Genomic DNA, 20,996 nt, shown 5'->3' with positions numbered 1-20,996 from the left:
GTCCTAGCTGAAACTAAGACACAGGATTCGGTTCTCTGATTCCCTTGAAGACAGAAGGATTTCGCTTTTCTCATCTTCAAATGGAAAACCTGCCATCTGCAGGTCAGCGAGACCACTTGCACGGAGCAGCCCCACAAGCTCAGGGACACCTTGCTTATGATAGAAAAGATACCAAAATGCAACGTTTCAGGAAGTTTGAGCTTTCTTTGCCAGGCTGGAGGAATATTACTAAAATGCTTCTATCTATTTTAAATAAATCCCAAGGAGAAAGTTACCTTATTATGGCGATCAGGAATCACAGCCGCATCCAACTAGTAGTGAAAGGTCAAATCCAAAGTAAAATGTCTCATTTTAATTTTTTTTTTTTTTTTTTTTTTTTTTTTTTTTTTTTTTTTTTTTACATTCAACACCAAAAATTGAGGCCACTGAGACAACATCAGCTTCACTCAGTCTTGAATAGAGGCTCTCTCAAAGTTGCTGAAAGGAAAACATGTGTAATCATTACCGAGGAAAGAATCTGTAGCCCTGACTTCATCATGCTTGTAAACTGTGCCTTAAATGCTGTCATGCAGCATGCTAATGAGAAACAGCCTCCTGCCCCTAATTCACCTCACATTTGGCTTGTGAGCACATTTGGCTGGTCCTAACAACTATGAACATAACCCACCCCTATTTACCATGGCTTCTTCTGGCTTTTATCAAGGGTTTGCTGGTGGCCATGCCCCCACCTGTAGCTTCTGCTACATGATGACACCAAGGGCAGCCACCTGGTGAGGTGCAGCCCAGTGAGAGCTGCCAGAGCTTCAGGTGGTGTCATACTGGTTGACTTAACAGACTCTTACTATCCTTCATCAGTCACAAGGCACTCAAAGAGGAATTTTAATGGACTGCAGTGATCTCACTGCCTTTGGAAGTGAAGACGAGCCAGTTTTTCAGCCTCTAGGAAGTGGAAGCATGTCTCATCGTAATTCAGCCTGTAAGACTCGCCAACAGCTGATTTTTGGTTTGTACTTGTGTTTCTGAAGGAGAAAGCATTGAACTCCAGCAGCTTGAGGCCATGCCCACGGCGCTGTGCTGCAGCCCCTTTCCCTGACCCCCAGCTGCCCTCCCCTGACAGCTCCATGCCGTTCCCTCGGGCCCTGTCGCTGTCACACAGAGCAGAGCTCAGCGCTGCCCCTCCGCTCCCTGTGAGGAGCTGCAGCCGCCATCAGGCCTCCCTTCAGCTCCTCTGCTCTGCGCTTAGCACACACAGGGGCCTCAGCCGCTCCTCGCACACCTTGCCCTACTGACCCTTCTGCACTTTCACAGTCCTCCTTTGGACGCTCTAACAGCGTTGTGTCCTTACATGTGGCACCCAAACCCACACGCAGTGCTGGAGGTGAGGCAGCACACACAGAGCAGTGCAGCACAGCTGCTCCCTTCGCCTGGTGGCAGTGCCGGGCCTGGTGCACCCCAGGGCACGGCTGGCCTTTGGCTGCCAGGGCACACTGCTACTCACATTCAACTTGCCAGAAGCCTCAGATCCCTTTCTGCAGGGCTGCTCCCCCAGCCCCTCATCCCCCAGCCTGATAACCTGGATGGTGCAACAAAGTGAACCCTCAGCTACAGTCCTCCCTTCTCTCTGCAGGAGCAGAGGAAGGGCTCAGTTTGGGCAGGAGATGGAGTAGCCCCAGGGTTTACTTCTCACAGGGCAGCCTCAGACTTGCCTAAAGGTCACCCTAGAGGGCAGAGGTGGTTGTACCATGCTGCATTTTCAAGGCTCCGATCTGAGGAGCCTTGAAACAGGAAGCGAGGTGTACCATGCTCTTTTCAAAGCCTCTTTTCAAAGCATTTGCATAACTAATGCTCTGTGCTTTATACCTATTCCCAGCTGTCCCATAGGAAACTCGGCTTGTAGCAGCTCTCTTGGGCAAAAGGAGAAAGGTTTGCATACTGATGAGGAACGCACAGGCACTCTTTGTATTTGTTCCTCGTGCCCCTTCCTTTATAATGACAGAATGCCGACAAGATCGGTAGTTGGTATGGTTTTATTATTTTCATCTTCTTGACACACAAATATGACTGAGTGGTACAAATAAATAGCCCGTATACAAAGGAAAACAGTTTTATTAAGGAATCCGTATGACATGGCAATGGTACAGGCTTTCTTGTTACATGAGGGGTATAATTTGAATGAGTTAATAAAGAAGATGCCTTTTGGGATTTTCCGTTCTTCTGCGATAATTTCCTTCAGTCTGGAGGTATTTAGAGTTGAGATACATTCATTGGGACCCCATCTGGACTCTTGGATCACTGCTGCCCACATCGTTCCCATTCTTTAAAAGAATTAAAGATCTCAGTAGCCAGAACTAGCAAGCCAGAGCTGTGTGCTCACAGCCCACTGTGTCTGCACAAATCCTATTTGTAGTTCACTCTGGTGATGTAGCTTAACTAAATGTGGTTGTTTCCTGACAAGGATGGACTGGCTCTGCAGCATCCAACAGTTTTATTTCTTTATTTCCAGAAGCTCTGGGGAGCACAGTGACAGGAAGCACTCACTTTCTCTTTGGTTTGCATCTCAGCTGTGTCAAAATTCTCTCATTGCTCTGCAAGGGCCAGAAGGACTGCTGCAATGATTGCTGGGGGCAGGCCAGAATGCTATGAGGTCTGTGGGATATTACTGTAATTCTTCATGTTAAAAGTAGCCTGCTTTGTCTGCATTCACCCACAGGCTGGTTTCTGCACACCAGTTCTGTAGTTTGGTGCCTTTTTATGTAGGTATAGGTGACTGTATCCCATTTGGGACATCCATATTCACTTGCCACCACTGAAAACATCATACCTGACAGCAGTATTCTGTATTGCACACACTCCAGAAGCCTGCTGTCATACTGCTTGTCAAGTAAGGATCACACCGTTCTGCAAAACTGTTCTTGCACTTGCAGCTCGGCAGAATACAAGCAATGGAGGCAGTTAGGGGCAAGCTGGAAACAGTGACAGGAGATGTGATCCTTTTGGATAGCGCACAGTCCTTCAAGTGATGGGAAGAAGAGAAGAAATGCTTCCCACCAGTTGCCTACTCCTTCCACTACCGAGTGACTTTCACTCCTTGCTCTTCCATGCTCGCTCATCACTTGCTGCACAAATTCAGCCACTAGATGGAACGTTTCCACAGCCGAGAGATGCATCTGTGGCATCAGGGCTGGAAGGGATGCTGCCCAGAGGCACTGAGTGACACCACTGTGTTATTACCTGCCGACTACAGGTGGACAGGAAAAAAAGCTAAAAATGGTGTGGGAAGTTGCATTTTAATATGAGATTTTCGATATGCTTTTCAGTACTTCTATTGCTGGCTCCACTGACAATACAAAAATGTACAACTGCAGCTTTAATTCTCAGCCTCTATCTTTTTTTGTTGTGCACAGTCTTTTAAAGATTGAGGCAGAACTGTAGAAGAAGCTGCTAAATTACCAAGCTGCTCACACCTTAGCCTTAAGTGTGGATTTGTCAAATATTTGTTGCCTTTGAACAACCTGGAATGAAGGAGAATCACTGAGACAGTCATTTCTTCTCTCTTTGGAGGTCTGGAGAAAATTAAGGACACATTTTCTAATTTTGAGGGGGTTTGGCTGTGCCCTATGCTACAGCATTAGTCTTAGTCATTAGTTTCTCTGTTAAAAGAAAAAGAGAAAAAGAGAGACAGAGAAAGAGGGAGAGCAAGGGACATATCCAGAGCAGGACTTGACCTGCTTCTGGTTTTGGGGATCAAAGAGAGTTGTTTGTTCTTCAATCAGAAATGTGAGAGGATGAGCTAGAGATGACGGTCACATGTTCAGGAGGCACACTGACTGTGTGAGCACTTCAATGTGGAGGTGTTTGGGGTCCAGCCTTGGCTATTCAAATAGCTCAATATCCAAATACCCAAGTCAATCTTTTGTGATTTCCATACTACTGCTCACTACTGGGAGGTATATTGCTGAAGTGAAGTGCTGGGGTAGCTTTTCACTGTGGTTTACTTAGAGAGGACGTAATAATCTAAAATGATTTACTGAACTCTGCTGCTGGTGGGAGCCTGCATGGTTTCCTTGCCTGCCCTGATCTCTGCCCTCCACTGACCATGAACCCTTCCTCTAGAATGCTGACAGGCACAAGGCATCAGCCACCTCTCTAGGAAGCCTGTCCAAATGTGTGACCACCTTCATAGTAAATAAATGCCCAATGCCCAGTCTGACTGTCCCTGGTGCAGCTTTTTGCCATTCTTTTGCATCCTGCCATTAATTTCCATGAGCAGAGCCCAGCACCTCTGTCTGCTTCCCCTCCTCAGGGAGCTGTGGAAAGTAATCAGGTTGTCTCTTGGCCTCCTCCAGCCTGGACAGCCCAGTATCCTCAGCTGAGGTCCATTTAGTTGACACAATCTAATGGCTAATCTTAATGCTAAGCCAGGGCTTCAAGGTAGCATTATCAAAAATGGCGAAAATATTAAGAATAATAATACCTTTCTACATTCAGTGAGAGCTAAGGACACAATGCCCTCAGTGACCACAAGGGATGTTTGCTTCCACTGTTTTTTAGTTGAGCAGAAAGCTGTTGTTTAGTGTGGAAAAAGAACTGTACAAATTACACCCATCACACAGAACTGCAAAAGCCAGGAAATGTGCCTGCAGGAGCTGCAGCACTCTTCAATCCTGATTAGACATGGTGAAACTCTGGAGGGCTCCTTCACTACCTCTTCCATGAACAGGGGCACAGAGCATCACCCACATGCTGAAGGAGCCCTCCAGGGCACTGGAGTCAGGAGTGGGGAATAAAACCTTTATCTTCTGTTGTATATTGCTTTTGGGCAAGGGTTGCAGCAGGGTTTGAGCCTGCCCGTTTGCAGTTTCTGCTATAGCTGATGTTGATGTGCGTCCTCCTCCTATCTTTCTCTTTCTTAAATATTTATATACTTAAATACTCAAATACTCATTTTTTAAGGATGCATTTGGTGCCAGTCCGTCATGTCTGAAGTGCAGGTGGCACGTGCTGCTCACACAGTTAACTTCCTGCTGGACAGAAGCCTTTCATTTGTCACAAGGCAGCCGTCTCTCAGGTGGGAAAAAAGGGCAACAACAAGAAAAAAGCACTTAGATTTCTTTTGAAAGATTAAAATGAGAATAATAAAAATGGCTTCTCTTGTACCAACAAGCAGGTCTTTCTGCTGTTGCAAAAGGCCAGCTCACAGAATATACTTGCTGGTGCAAGCGCTTGTTGTAAGGGCTTTTCTCCAGTGGGAAATGAAATCATGTACAACAAAACGTAAATCAGAGCTTAGGCTTAGCACAAAGTCCTTTATGTGTGCCAGCCCATAAAAGCTGTGAGGATGACATACACCACCATGCAGAAGGGCAGCATTGTACAAGTGATAAATTCCCTATAGCCTCTCTTTTGAGGACCAGTCTCTTATACAAATGTGATTCTCATTTTATGAGCCTGCAGGTGCCAGGAAGCCTAATTTGTGGCATGTTGTGGGCAAGAAATCAAATCCTAAACCATGATGGTAGCCAAGGGACATGTGTCCCTAATCCCTCCTGATAGTGTCCCCTGGACAGCCCAGTTGTCTGTCACCTATTTGACTTGAGTGCATTACGCTAGCAAATGGATTTGCTCCTTGTGTGCTACCAGCTCACCTGCATCCTCACTGCCTTACTGCTGCAGTTCAGGGCACCCTGCCAGCCAGGGACAGAGCAGCAGCTGTGCTGCTGGGGCAACGTGCTGCAGGATAGCATCTGAAAAAGCCAAGGGGAGGCACAGGCAAAGGGAGAGGGGCTGTGCATGTGAGAACTCTCTTCTTGACCAGCTTGAAGCTTGGTTTCACTTAAAGATTGGGGTTTTAATTGGCTTTTTGAGCACAGATGACTGAGGAAAGAATTAATTGACTCTTCAGGCCATGCCTTTAAATACCCCAAGTTGCCACTACACTAAGCTAAAAGCACTCCTGGAGTGCATGGGGGAGTTTTGTTCTAACATCTCTCTGTCACAGTTTTCATAGAATCACAGAATCACAGAACCAGCCCATCCCCACCATGCCCACTAACCACATCCCTCAGGGCCACATCCACACAGTTCTTGACCACCTCCAAGGACAGTGACTCCACCTGTTCCATGGACAGCCTGTGCCAATGCTTTGCTACAACACCATTCACCAGATGCAGAGGGGCAGTGAACCATTCCATCCTCATTTCTCCATAATACAGTCTGTCCCATGCACACTTTACAGAATCCACTGATATACATTAAACATAGAAAGCCACAGCCCATCAACAATGTCCAGTTATACTGGCTGCTTCCTGTTGCTCCATGTCACATCAACCTGTAAAGTCAGCACTTGCTAAGACTTTTGGTGCCAGGTGCAGCACTGGCAGTGTCCACACACCCAAGGACCCAGGTGGGGACAGAACTTCAGGTGAAGTTGAGCTCCCCTGTCGGGGCCTTCAGCCCCTTCTGCTGACATGGCCCTCTAGAGTGTCCCTCAGAGCCTTTCAGCATTGAGCTTTCCACACTCTTACACTAGTTGCATGTTTGTCTGCAGTTATTAAGAATAACTTGAAATGGTTTATCCCTATCAACAACAATGCATGCTGTATAAGACTAAAGTACAAATAACTTCAGAGAAGGCTAAATCATTATTTTCACAATATTCGCGAGGTTGAACGTTTGCATTCACAGTAAATCCCATTGTAGCATCAATGTCCTTTCAGGATTTTTCACAGACATTTTCCCCTTCCTTCCCTCCCTACTAGCCATTGAGTGGCTAGCAGTGCCACTCAATGCAGCCATAGACCAACAGCCCCTATTAACTGGTGAAAAGGCAGAGCCAGGAGCAAGCGCTTTTTGACATAATTAAAGCTGACACCTCTTACCACTATTCCTGGAAGAAGTACGAGCAGGTTTTCATTAGAATAAGTAAATACAGATAGAGCTCACTCTGAAGAGTTGTCTTTGTTACAAACAAAACCCACTAGTTAGTACAGGGAGTCTGGAGCAGGACTGAATTCACACCAATCTCAAAGCCCCTCTCATATTTAATTTATAAACTGATGATTAATTCAGTGATTAGCTAATTCGCTTGCAGTGATTAATTTAATTCATGTCTTCAGGCTAATGTTAGGAAAGAAAAAAGCCCAGCTCAGACAGATGCACATCAATGTCCTCGTGATTAAAAAGTGATAACGTAATGCCCCAGAGAGTAAAGGAAAAAAGAAAGATTGAGCAAATCAGTGGCACAATTAGTTGCAAGGTCTCACTTAAGCTGCAACGGTATTTTTTAGCTGTGATGTTTAAACGTGTCAGTTACTCTAATGATCAGTGGTTTAAAAGAAGAATCTAAGGGTCCTTCACTGTAGCTTTCCACTGTGTATTTGGAGAATGGTGCTGCTTTGGAGCAGTCCTCCAGCTCTGCTTTTCTGCCACTTGCTGTGCCAGCTGCCTGCCAGCTAGCCTCCCTTCCAGCAGTGCCTCCCTCATTCTTCACCAAGCCCTTTGATGACAGTACTCGGTACTTCTTGAATCCAGGCTGCTTTTTTCTGTTTTCAGTAGGGCTGTCATCATATTTTGACGCACCACGCGATAGGGATGATTTGGAGGACTTCTCTGTTTTAGACAAATTGGTCTCCTTCTGGACAGAATTGCTTTTAGATTCTACACCATCACTTGGCAAAACAGTTCGATAGTTCTCAGAATTGTCTCTTCCTGAGCTATCAATGCTGTGCTTCCCTATCTTATCTGAAGGCTGTCGCTGGTATTCCTCTGCTCCCTGGGGCCCACTCCTTTCCTCTGTACTACCAGTTCTATCCATAACTTTTTTATCAGATGGTGGTGTTGATGGTTTCTTTTTGGCTGTGACACTCTTCTCTTGGCACTTCACCAACAGATCTGGGGATGAGGCCTGACGCATCCTAGGACCTGGATCTTTGCTTTTATCTTTTACAGCCTTTACGTCAGGCTTTCTAAAACCTTCAGTTACAGTTTCTTGTTTCTCTTCCCACGGAGTCTTTTTTCCAGGCTTTGCTGGTTTATTCAAGGGAAGTATCTGCTGGTTCCCAGAGCGCTGGTGTTCATCATCCTCTTTTGCAACCTTTGTTTTGGGTGGCATGACATCCCCTGCTACTGGAGTCTTCTGCTTCCTATCTCCTGAAGAGTTTTTTTCTTTGAAATTCACCTCTTTGTTTGAAGGAGGTGTCAGGAGCTCAGAATTTGGCTCTTCATCTTTTTCTTTGACAACATTAGTTTCAGGCTTCTTAAAGCCTTCAGTAGCTGATGTTTGTTGCTTTTGATCTGGAGAATGCTTTTCTTGGGGCAAAACCGCTGTCTCTGATGATACTGATCGGTACTTCCTGGGACGAAGAAATTTCTTCTTCTCTTTTGCATTGCTATCAGGCATCGTGAAATCCTCAGAACTTTTTTGCTGTTTTTCTCCTCCTGGAATGTTTTTCCCAGGCTTTGCTGATTTACTTGAAAGAGGTAACTGGTGCTGCCTCCGGTGCTGGTGTTCATCATCTCCTGTTACAGCTTTTGTTTCAGGTGACTGGACATCATCTGCTTCCGGTGACTTTTGCTTCTTCTCTGCTGAAGAATTTCTTTCCTGAGGTCTCTCCACTGTGTTTGAAGAAGGTGACTGGGGCTTCTCAGAGGTGTGTTTAGTCTTTTTTTCAGCCAACTTAATCTCAGGCTTTACAGAGTCACCTGATGCTGTTTTTTGCCGTGTGTCTAGAGGGGAGAATTTCTTGTCTCGTTTTACCAGAGGACTTGATGATGGCATTTGATTTTTAGGATCGTATGAAGTATTTCTCTCTCCTTCAAAACTCTTTTCCTGCTGCACTGTATTATCTTTTATATCTCGAAAGGTATTCTCCTCATCACTGGTCTCATCATCATGTCTTGCTGTATTTCTTGGCAGCGCTGAATAATCCTTGAAGTTCAACTTTATGTTTCTTTTTCCCGCAGTGTCATTTGTGTGTCTCGTTGGTTCTCTTGACAAGGACAGCTGGTGTTTCTTGTTATTGCTGCAGATGTTTCCATCTACTGTCATATCATGTTCACGTTTAATGAAATCTCTAGAAGGTGTTCGGCACTTCAAACCATGCCCAGAACTTTTCACTCCTTGAATGTTGGTGTCATGCTCTGAGGGAGGCAACTGGGATGTTTGAGGACTACTAGCATTCTTCCCACTTGAAAAGTTATTTTTGTGATCCATCAAATCTCTTGTTGATACTTGTTCCTGCTCAAATTTATACAAGACATCTGGCTCTTCTCTTTCCTCTGTCTCCATCCTATCATTGCCAGGCTTCGTGTCGTTGTCTGAAGACAAGGGCTTATGCTTTTCATGTTTGGAGACATTCTCAGTACCTTTTGCACACTTCTTTTGGCCTGACACCAATTCAGATGAAGGAAACAGGTTCTCTTCCAACACATCACTTCCTTGCTTCAGAGTATCATCTGAAATCTGCGTTTGATTCTTCTCCAAGGGTAACAGGGGATTTCTTGCTAACACAGTTTTATTTGCATGTTTTCTTATCTTCTTAGTTGAAAATGAAAGACTGTTCTCAAGGCTCTGACAAGTAATTGTCTCTTCAGCTGCAGCATATTCGTTTTCTGTTGAGTGATTTGGGGACAACGGTTGGTTATTAAAATCACAGGCAGTTTTCTTCTCCACTGCAGCATTGTTTTCATGTACTGCTGACTCATCTGAAGAGGGTGGTGAATGCTTCTCAGAGCCACGATTGGCATACTCATCATCTATACCACCAGCTTCTGGTGTTACCAGACCTGTAGGTGGAAGGGCTGGGGAATTTCCAAGCGTGTAATGGATTCTTTGTCCTACAATCCCACTTGTTAGTGTTGTTACAGGGTTTGATGAAGGTGTCAGCCATACTTCAGAGTCAGGCGATGGCAGCTCATCTGCAGTGGTCTCTTCACATTCAATGAAACTGTTAGATGGTTTGTAACACGTCTCCAGGTCAGTGAAGGTACTCCTGTCCAGGACTCCATTGTTTGAAGGACTCATCATCACATTTGAAGAAGGTAACTGGTCCTCCCCAAGATCCTCATCTACAAAGTACAATCTGTGCCTCACAAACTCATTTGGCAAAGGGCCTTCTTTCTTATCCCAGTCAGAAGGGATGTGTTCTTCTACAGCACCAGATTTCTGCTCCTGGAGATCACTTGAGGAAAGTGTGGGTTTGGTCTGATTTGCATCTGGATTTGATATTTCAGCACTGGAATTACTAAAGTGATTTTCTAGGCTGGGCATTTGAGGTGGCTGTGGCTGCTTGGTTTGGGGTTCATTTTGCATTTGGCAGTTGGGCATTTTGTTCTCCTGTTCTTTTGTAGCTGAGATCTCACTATAATTTTTGCTAGAAGTAGAGTACATTTTGTCTTCACTATGATATTTCTCTCCTTTTTTTTCTTCCTTGGAACCTTTGCCTCTTAAACCTGGTGCTTCTTTCTGAACTGCTGGTGGCCTTTTGTTGGCAGCTTGTGTTATACGGCTTAGGTGTTGATCCTGCATTGGAGGCTCAACTTCACAAAGTGCTTGATCTCCTGGAGAGTAAAATGGCAGGGTGTTTTCCAGTACTTTCTGCTCTGGGAAATATTTTTGGCCTGCAAAGAAAGGATCCTTTTCTGGCTCTGTCAAATCTTGGTCAGCTTCCTCCAAACTGTATACATGTATAATTATTTTGGGAATCTCACCTGTTTTAGTATCCTGAGGACTTGGTTCACTGGATCCTTCAGCTGTTCTAGAGTAAGGTACACTAGAAGGTGGGCTGTCATCCTTGACATGTTGCACAGCTTTGGTAGTCCTCATTAGTGAAGAAGTATCAGGCCCAGCTGACAATTTATTCCTATCGCAATCTAGATTATGTTCAGATGAGAGAACATCACAGTCTGCAAGGGTTTTATTTTTACAGATGGAAAAAGAGCTTTCGAGACTAGCATTGAAATGAGGCCCTTGCTTTGAGGAATCTGTATTGGTCTCAGCACTGTCCTTTGCATGAGGCATCTCTTTGGGTGCCACTGGTTCTTCTTTGTCCTCCGTGTCCTCTGCTGCACGTAGTGATGTTTTGTTCTCATCGGGCTTTCTCTCAGAATTCCCCTTTTCCTTCAGCCCTGTGTTGTGATCACAAGGCTGCATCGTGGCGTTATTTTTTGACCAACTCCATGGATGGTTAATTTCGGTAGCCATGCTGAGTCTGGGCACTGGCACCATGGAGCACACTAAGTACTGGGACTCCGGACTGTTTATGTCTGTGGCTGCCAGTGCTGCCATGCGCAGTACTCTGACCTCTGGCTTACGGATAGCTTTTCTGCTTGGGAGGGTTTTCGTCTTTTTCTCACCTTTGCGCAAGAGTGACGCTTTCACCTCTGCGGCTGAACAGAGGGAGCTTTGCTCAAACTGCTCCTTTAGCTTGGACAGGACTGAGCTCCTGTTTACTATTTTTGGCAAGCTGCTGTTTGGCCCTTTCTTTTTCCAGATGGGAATCTTTTCCTTGTCTTCTTTTTCTTCGGCAGCCAAAAATTTCTTCAAAATGTTCTTCACTGTGTTTTTCCCACTCACGCTGCTCCACCTGACCCTCTCAGTGGGCACCGTGTCTTCATCCTCTTCTGCAGCCTTTCCATCTCCTCTTCTCTCTAATTTGTTGCTAGCCCTGTTCACCCATAGCCTCTCTTTAATGACCAATTTACCAACTTCTCTTCTTTTTTTGACATAAGGCTCGCGATTGTTGTTCAGAAATCTGGACCGCAGGAGCTGGAATCGGGTAGGGTAACGGCCCCTGTTTGAGTCTGGAGATGACTGTTTGCAACTCACCTGGTTTTCTTTACCTTCCTCCCATTTTGTCCTCTTGCTTCTGAGCTGCGGGTCGCAGGCGGCAAGCTCAGTGACGTACAGCAGCAGGCTGCTGAGGACAGCAAAGGCCCCTTGCTCTGTCACCATCCTATTGAGCTTCTTCTTCAGCACCAAAGGGTCTATCAGCATCTTATCTCCACAAGAGTTACTGCTTTTGGTGCTGCACAAGAGAAAACACGCATATTCTTTTCAAGTTGTCAACATTGCTTCTACCTTCTCATTTTGCTTTAGTGGCATGCTACCGTGCAAAAAATGGAAAAAAATTCTTAAACTTATAAATTCGCAAGAGAGTCATCATTAGTGGCCTGTTAAAAAGCATGCAGAGTGCTTTACAAGCTTTGTGAGGCACTGTGTAGCAGGAGCGTGCAGAGCTTCACAGCCCCCATGGCGCCATTGGCTGTTCCTCCTGCACTTTGCAGCAAGTGGGAGCACTCAAGGGCATGAGCAACAGTAGCTGGGGTGATCACATCTCCTCTGTGCCCCTTTTGCTCTAATTTGGTATCAAAGTGTCCAAATGCAAGGGCAACATCAAAGATATTTTCCACTCCTGCTTAGTAAAGTGTAGGTAAGGATAAACACGTTGAAGACGCAGCTGGCAAGAGAACATGGTTCTGCCTTTGGGTTATAAAAGCAGACTCTTGAAAAGACTCAAACGATTAAAACAAAATCTCAAGGCTGGGGAGCATGACCGTGTTACTGATAGTTTTTGCTACTGGTAGTGTTTAGAATTAAGTAAGCTTCCGAAACAAAATAAATAAAAATAAAATAAAATGTCATTGTTTGCTTTTTGATTGAAATCAGATGTACAAGTAGTTCAGAAATTATGCTCTTAAATCTGCTTTCTGAAAGGGTACGGGCACACAGGGTCAGCGCCACCTGACTTAACAATAATCCTGGCAATGTCATTTGACTGCAAACCCCCTTAATCTGGAGCAAGAAGGCTGATATGTTGGACCTACACTTGAGATATTGAAGAATCAGGCTCTCGGACAGCTGGGGATTTAGGCAATGCTTTAATTGGTATGGATCAGTTACTAAATAAAATACTGAACTCAGCACAAAAGCTGGAGTGTGAAGTCAATAACAATAGATTGGGTTGGGAGGGGAGAAAGCAAGAGGTGTCGGCTTTCTAACACCAGAAAAATCTGGAAGGTTACTCCATGCAGTGAAATAGCTTCACACATAGAATGCAGCCTGCATACCAGGAGGGTATTAATTTTTATAAGCAGAAGCAGCAGAAGAAATTCTTCCAATTAAACCTATGTGTAGAAAATGGAGAAAGGCTGTGGAGGCTCATCCACTGGGGAATATCTTCCCCGAAAGGTCTGGGCAGGCCCAGCTGTGCCCCAGCACCTGGCACCCCACAAACTCCAAAAGAAACTGAAACCAGCCCCCCTACTGTGATATTGCAGGGGCTGGTTACAAAGTGAGGAGCTGCTCCTCAACCATTTGGGTGATGACATTTGGATTCCACTTGGCTGAGTTTCAAGAGCACGCACATATTGAAAATTACATCCCTCGGCAGCGGGATGAAGTTGCCATCTTGAATGGAAGAAGGTCTATTTATAATGACTTTGTAGATATTTTTAGGGGCCAAGGAAAGAAAAAAGCATGACAACTGGCGTATGTCTAATGTAACAAACAATACTGCATTGGTTTTGATTGGGAAGAACTGCATTTCAACATAGCACAGGTGCTCTCTCCCACATGCACAGTGTGGTAACATCTACCCTATCCCTTACTGAATTAGCCAGGGGCTGAAGAAGCAAGGCTGCCGTGTTATATCAAGGTCCCCATTTGTAACAATTATGGACATTTTCAAAATTAAAACCTAATAAATAAATAAAAAATTGGGGTATAACTAAGGCTAAGAATATCCTAGTTCCCTCTTTCTACAAGAGCTGGTCAGTCAGGATTTTCACTGAGAGCTTTCCATGGCAGAAGATTGTTCCTCTCCTCCCTAAAAAGTGCCTAGCATGTTCAGAAACACACGCAGGCACATCAATCATTGTGATTTAAGCTCTCTGATGTCTCAGAACAGCAGCAGAACAGATGCCCTGCTTGTCTCTCCCTACCATACTACTTCAGATACAGTAAATGTTCACAGTAAAATATGGACTAGTCCTGTTCTCAGTGAGGTCTGCATAGTCAAACTACTATTGATTGTGAAGGGAAGAAAATTAGATTCTCTCTACTATGTGTATTAAGAGTAATTTATGGCTTAAGAGCTATGAAATCCATACAACTTCATTAAAGTATACCACTTGTGAGCTCTGTTCATGCTCTTCCTTTGATGCTGGTGGTAAGATATAAAATAGCGTGTTCTTATATGCTGCCCTCAGAAATTAGGATTTATGGGAATACTGCATTGCCTTAAGCAGTAAGACATGTTGCATGGGTTGAGTGTTTGATCCGTGTTCACCACCTCAGAGAGGGAGTGCGATGATGAGGATTTCTCAGAAATACCAGGTTTGGAGTGTGACCATCATTTCCACTGGGCCAAGACACCATCCCTAGCATTTCTTCATCACCTTTTCTTATTTGCATCCTGCTTTTCTTTTACTGAGTGACCTATCAATGAAATATAATCTCCTCCAGACCAACTGCATGTTGTCAGCTCTAGTCTCACCTACATCTGGAAGGAATGGAGCAGGTACCCACTGTATGCAGATGGAACTCCAAACCAGCAGAGACTCTGAAAAAGTCACCTCTGAGTGAATTATGTCACAGGACAAGCTGGCTGCACAGGCCCCTCTCTGAGGCTGGGAAATGGCCTGAAGAAGACTTCAGCCTCTTCTCCTGGAGATTTTCGTTGTTCTTAAAGCACATGATGCTGCCTTGACATACTGCCAGCTCCAGGAAGCGCTGCTGTAAGGATGTGGTTTTCGGTGTCTGGAGCACAGTTCACTTGGGCCTCTATGGGAGGCAAGGCCATCTTTGAAAGTGCCTTGCCTTCTTGGCCCGTGAATAATTAAGATACATAAGACAGGCAATTTACTTATTTATTTATAGGTTCTTTGGTGACACTTAGCACAGCAGTGCTGGAGTGGCAACAGCCTGAAATGTTAACGGGCCGCAGTGCAACCCTATCCCAGAGGGTGGCCTGTCCTGAGGAAACCTCTGTAGTGGGCAATGCCACGTGCGGACAGGGGACAGCAAGCACTCTCCTCCATCCCTGCCAACACCCCAGTGCCCCAGCCCACCTTTCCCAATGTGTGAGGGCTCTGGGGGCTGCAGAAAATAGGGTGGGGGAATCCTGTAGTGCTTGCTAAAAGCGTATGACTGGCAGTGAGGCCTTTTTAGTCTTCTCGATGAAATGGCAGCCAGTACATCTCACCCCAGCAAGTGCAGAAATGGTGCTTTGTGAGTTCAGCCCATGTAAATAACCTTTTAAATCAGATTCTCTTATTTGTCTCTAAAACAAAACTTGGTCCTCATCAGTCTGGATATATGGTGAAGTGGGAACAAAATAGTTGTTCGCACACTTCATCTTTTTGTGATTCTTTTTTCTTTCAAAGGAAGAGGAAAGGTTGAAGCACTGGAGATGCAGGATATGTTAATTTCTCTTCTCTACTTCTGAATTTATTACAGCGTCATAAACTGTATATATATGTACAGCATCATAAGCTAAAAGGAATGTTTTCAGGAAGTCTTGGTATTCTCTTAAATCAAATGCTACTAACAAAAATGGCCCTTCTTGTTTAACATATCTCCAAAGCAAGCAAGAAAGCACCTTGCAAAGCTGAGAAGAGAAAACATGCTAAAACAACAGTGTCTGAAGTAGCTGGTAGTAAGGAAATCCTTTTCATACGGATATTGTCATGCATGCTGCTATTCATAACAACACAGACCACCTGCTCCTGTTTCTGCCACATAACATCCCAGTGACAATCCCAGCAATTGCTTACATGGAAAAACGAATAGGAAAGTACTTATGTATTTTTAGCTATCTTTTTAAAACACAGTTCAGCAGCTGGAGAAAGATAAGAGAAACCAACACCATGTAGTCAGTCACTAACTGTGAAGATTAGAAAGGGTTATGCAGACTTCAGTTTCTGAACTTCTAAGGTAAAATATGAGGTTAAACACCAAGTGCTAATTCCGTGCTTAATTCTTTCACATCATTTCACTAAGAATTCCAGATTTGTGCCCATGCTGCTGGAACATCAGAACCTCCTTCATCCATTCCTACTGTTTACAGCTGCATGTAGCTTTTAAATGAATCATGGTTTTCTGGCTTTATTAAGAAAGACAAAGAGAAAATGAAAAGGCAAGAGAAATAAGAAGAGAGAAAGGAAAACAAAGAAAAACAGAAAGAAAAAAAATAGCGATGAGAAGGGAAAAGGGAAGGAGAAGGAAGGGAAGGGGAGAGGTATACAGAGGAGAAAAAAAGAAAAAAGAAAAGGAAAAGAAAAGGAAAAGAAAAAGAAAAGGAAAAGGAAAAAAAGAAAAAGAGTAGTTGTAATGGTTTTATTTCCAGGGGTTCTGTTTCTCAGACTTGTGAAATGTATCAGAGCCTGACTGTTGACCTATTACAACTGCTTGAAGACCTCAGCCAAAAATTCAGATACTGATACAGCAACATATAATCTGTTCAGTCTAAAAATAAATTATGGCGTTTAGGAAATAGTGTAAGATTCATTTATTTACAAATATTTCAGCCTGTTGTATTGTTAAAAAAGTTTGCTGTGAAGACTAAAGAATGACAAAAGTACAATTCAGAAATTTTGGACGCAGATGATTTTGCTTATCCTTAGGGGTATTTTTAGTGTTGGCTTTTCCTTTTCTGGAAGCTTGTAATGTAACAATACTGTGCACCACTGTGCTGATGCGAGGATCAGCGGTTCATTAAAGGATAATCCGTGAGATAGTAGATTTACAAGTGTCACAGACACATTAGATTTGAGAACATGGTAAAACAGCAGTGGTGAAAGGATTGTCAAGTATACAGAGAATATCCCCATCAGTGGGCACTACCATTAGTTCTGCAAGAAAGCATTAGTTCTCAAAATTAATTTTGTGTGTGTAATTACTGCTCACAGCTGTTTAGAAAGTGGTATTATAGCAAGTTAGACTGAAATCAGTCAAAAGTTTTTATTGATTTTTTTCCATTTGAGATTATCTCACGGGCTTAGGCAGCAATATTTATATTCGAAAATCCCTACATTTGTAAAAAAAACCCACAAACACTGTAAATACCTAGTTGTTCTTCAGTTATTCAGCTATCTTCACTTGCACACAATCTACATACATCCTTTCAGATTAACTCTCAGCTAATTCCTTCATCATTAAAGTCGGACAGTTATCTACAGGATTTGATATAGTCTTTATAGAAAGAGAAAATGGCAGAGACAGTTTTACTTTTCCTCCATGGACAGTCGGTAAAGGTTCTCGCCCAAGTACTCTAGCCTCTCTCTTTGCTCAAGATCCTGGTACATGCCCTTAGGAACCTTGCTCAGGCCGTACACCAGCCCATAGAGGCAGCCAGCAATAGATCCCGTCGCTGCACTTTCTCCTGCGGGTTCAAGCACAGATGCAAATTTCTCTTAGGGTCACCTTTAAGTACACAACTAAAGCCTGCAAAGCACAGGGGCAAAAGTACAAAGCCACTGATGGAAGGGACATGATGGCTGCGCTGCGTTAGTCCCAAAGGCTTGTAAGACCCCGTGTCTTCTCCCATGCCTAGGAAGGTAACACCAAGCCCACATACAGCAATGCTTCCATGATGTGTGCTTCTGAGCACACAGCTGGTCTCCATCTCCTGGCTCCCACGGTATCTTTTCCCACACGTTCATCTGATCACTTTTAGAAGGTATGTGGACTTTTAGGATTCACAGCATCCTTTCTCAGTGTTTGAAAGGAGCACCTCCTTTGATCTGTTTCAGAGTTTTCACCCACTCTTTGTACTTGGTACCCTCTAGTTCTAGTAGTGGAGGAGACTACATAAGGTTGCCAGAGACAGAGAGAGGTATGGCCAGCAGAGTAGACAAGATCATCCCTGACAGCACAGATTGACTGCTTATTTTGGCTGGGGAAAACCCACTGCAACCCAACAGCTCTTGCAAGCAGATAGCCATTATTAAGAAATAGGGAGGGAAGAGTAACTGCAGCAGTCTCTGCCACATGGCAAACGCCATAGGATCATAGAATGGTTTGGTTGATTTTAAAGATTTTAAAGATCATCCAGTCTCAATCCATCAGTTCAGGCTGTCCAGGGCCCCATCCAACCTGGCCCTGAGCACCTCCAGGGATGGGGCATCACAGCTTCTCTGGGCAGCTGTGCCAGCACCTCATCACCTTCAATGGTTGGTGACATCTATGCTCTAGATTGGAGAGTGTGCCTAACAATACAGCAAAACACTACATATGATTTAAACCATCCAACCATGTTAAGCAGCAACAATGAGCATTGCTGTGCCTGCAGGTTCTTGCTGACAGTGAGAGACTGTCAGCTTCCACCATTGTGACAGGGCAAAGGTGGACACAGGTGTTTTTGTGCTGGGATCATTGCCCACATCTGCTCTGGCCCAGCAGTATGCAGATGACAGTAAGAGAATTACTTTGTGAAAAGCCATTAAAATAATTTATTGCATGCCTCTATGATTTATTTGCCTGGCACTTGATTGGGCACTGTACCATTTTTCTCCCTTACTTGACTTCACTATATGCAGTTAAAATGTGGCTTTGCCAAAGGTGCTAGTATTTTGGCAGGGGAAGATGCCAACCCTTTATAAAGTTATAGTAGATTTACTTTTCATTCAACTCTGGCAAAACCATGGGACTCAGATGAAATAACGTTTGACAATGACTATAAACAGCTTGCACAGCAGCCGCTGCTAAAAGAATTTTTGCTGGTCCAGGGAGGCTGTGGAGTCTCCTCTTTGGAGATCTCCAGAAGCTGCCCGGCCACCTGGGCATCCTGCTCTGGGTGGCCCTGCTGGAGAGGGCTTGGAATAGAGGGACCCAGAGATTCCTGCCCACCTCAGCCATCCCGTGGTTCTGTGATGGTGCAAAATCAGGGGATGTAGAAATAATCAGTGGCACAGCAGAGTGGTCAATAGCAGCCATTCGTGAGTGGGAGGTCGTGAAACACAATGGGGAAAGGAGGCTGGAAGCCGCGGCAGTGCCCTCACCTCCGTGGAACATGGAGCGGTTGCAGAGCTCTGTCCAGTCCCCGCCGCACCCCAGCAGGGCATCGTAGGCGATCATTGGGGCATCGTGGCCCCGTCTCCCGCCTCGACCTTCAGAACTCCATCTGCGGTATGTCTGCAAGACAGATGGAGGCATCAGGGTGGATCAGTGGAAAGGAGGATGTGCACTGCATCTTGCTTGCCTATCCTGTCCCTGTGTCCTAGGAGTCGCAAGAAGGCGTTTGCTACTTGAGCTTTTCTTCACTTTTCACAGTGAGAAGATTGCTGGGCCCGTTAACAAGGGGAAGCATCCTGCCAACTGCTGACAATTTTGCATGGGTGTATTCAGTAAATGGGCATCTGCACTTTGTGCTGACAACTGAGCGCAAAACAACTTCTTTCATATTCTATCATAGGATCATAGAATGGCCTGGGTTGAAAAGGACCACGATGATCATCAAGTTTCAACCCCCTGCTATGTGCAGTGTTGCCAACCATTAGACCAGACTGCCCAGAGCCACATCCAGCCTGGCCCTGAATGCCTCCAGGGATCCACAACCTCCTTGGGCAACCTGTTCCAGTGTGTCACTGCCCTCTGTGTGAAAAACTTCCTCCTAGGCTCTGCTGCACTCCCAGTCTCCCTGCTGGGTGATCCCTACTGGAAGCAGCACATCTTTTCTAGGGACAGAGGCCACCATGCCCACAGCAAGGACAAGGCATTAGGAAGGATGCAGAGAAACTTGGCAGGCCAGGTACATGGTGAGCCAAGAATGCTAAGAAGTAGATCAAGACAAATTCTTATTTCACACTCTAGAAGTCCTTATTCTTTAAAAATTAGGGTTAGAGACGATTTATATCATCAGTCCTCCTTCTGCTTTTGGGAAATATTCTCAACTTCTCTTGCGACATGTATGCAAATGTTTCTATTTGCCAAGTTTTATGTGGAGGCTGAAGAAGCTCTGATTCGGTAATTTCTTTAGGGACTCAATTTCAGACTCTGTCAATGACTTTTTCATTCTGAGCCTTTCTCTCACCTTCCATTGAGCAGCAATGAAAAATACTTGCAAGCAGAAGAAACATTTCTTCCCCAAGAGAAGAAAGAAGGGAAAAAAATTAAAAAGACCACAGCGAGGTTTGCAAAGACAGCTGAATTTTCTCTAGAGAAGTTGAAGAGAACTGCCCAAAATCTCTTAATGAACTCAAGACTCCGATTAATTTATATTAAAATCATAATTTTCCCTTAACAGGAATTGGCAGCTGTAGTTCTTGGAGCTTTAGTTGCATCATGGTAAGTTAGCTTCAGCTGTTTTCCTTTCACATGGCTTCTATAATGTGTATGAAGGTAAGCACATGTATCTACTCACTTCCACCTCCGCCAGTATATACTTAGTGATGGTTTATCTGCACAGACGTTAAACTGGGTGATCCAGCTTCACTTCGTTCTCTTTTTTTTCAGACTAGAGACAGCAGCTGCTTACTCTGCTCTCTGACATGAGCAAACTTTATAGCCTTATTCCTGCAGTTTCCATTCTGGCGGAGCAGCAAGGCCACAGGTGCAGCACTACCAATGCAAGTGCACTGACTGTGGAAGCGCTATTCTGGGCCAGCAAGCCAGCGTCTCAAGTTTCTCTCCATTTAGCCCACACTATCACTGATGTTCTGCGCACATCTGATGTCACCTCGCTTTGCTGGGAATTCCTTACTTGAGGGAGAGCGCTCCAAGACAGTTTCTCAAGCTTTTCAAAAGGGCAGAACATTGCACCCTGGTGCAGCTCTGTGATTTGGCGGCAGCCCATCTTCCCTGGGCAAGGGCAGGTGAGGACCAGCAGTGGGGATGAGTGCAGGTGTACCCATGCTGTCCCTCATGCTGAGAGAGAGAACTGGGCTCCTTACAAGCCCTAGAGGCAATTCCCACATCTCCTCCTTGCTACCAACCCCTATGGTTGGTCATTACAGCCACCTCCTACCAACATCTGATCACCCAGCTCATACTTATACATTCA

At 44.7% G+C, this 20,996-nt stretch overlaps 1 protein-coding gene across 4 annotated transcripts in view; it reads right to left on the bottom strand.

Annotated features, from left to right (window-relative positions):
• ADPRHL1 (ADP-ribosylhydrolase like 1) overlaps positions 1-20,996 on the bottom strand; it is a 400,125-nt gene that overhangs the window by 363,799 nt on the left and 15,330 nt on the right. Inside the window, exons 6-8 of one of the 4 annotated variants that reach the window (XR_008211680.1) lie at positions 18,997-19,129; positions 17,225-17,378; positions 6,050-12,023 (exon numbers count right to left, since the gene is read on the bottom strand). Coding sequence is in view for 3 of the 4 variants with exons in the window: in XM_052705800.1 (XP_052561760.1) it covers positions 7,283-12,023; positions 17,225-17,378; positions 18,997-19,129 (5,028 nt within the window). In the remaining variant the exon portion in view is untranslated. Of the gene's footprint in view, positions 1-5,924; positions 12,024-15,429; positions 17,379-18,996; positions 19,130-20,996 lie in introns of those variants that run through there. The other 3 variants (XM_052705800.1, XM_052705802.1, XM_052705801.1) reach the window with 3 other exon arrangements.

Source organism: Tympanuchus pallidicinctus, unplaced genomic scaffold (genome assembly GCF_026119805.1).
Source record: "Tympanuchus pallidicinctus isolate F22 unplaced genomic scaffold, pur_lepc_1.0 scaffold6, whole genome shotgun sequence".
Taxonomy (NCBI): Eukaryota; Metazoa; Chordata; class Aves; order Galliformes; family Phasianidae; genus Tympanuchus; species Tympanuchus pallidicinctus.
This window is presented reverse-complemented; position numbering and strand designations above follow the sequence as displayed.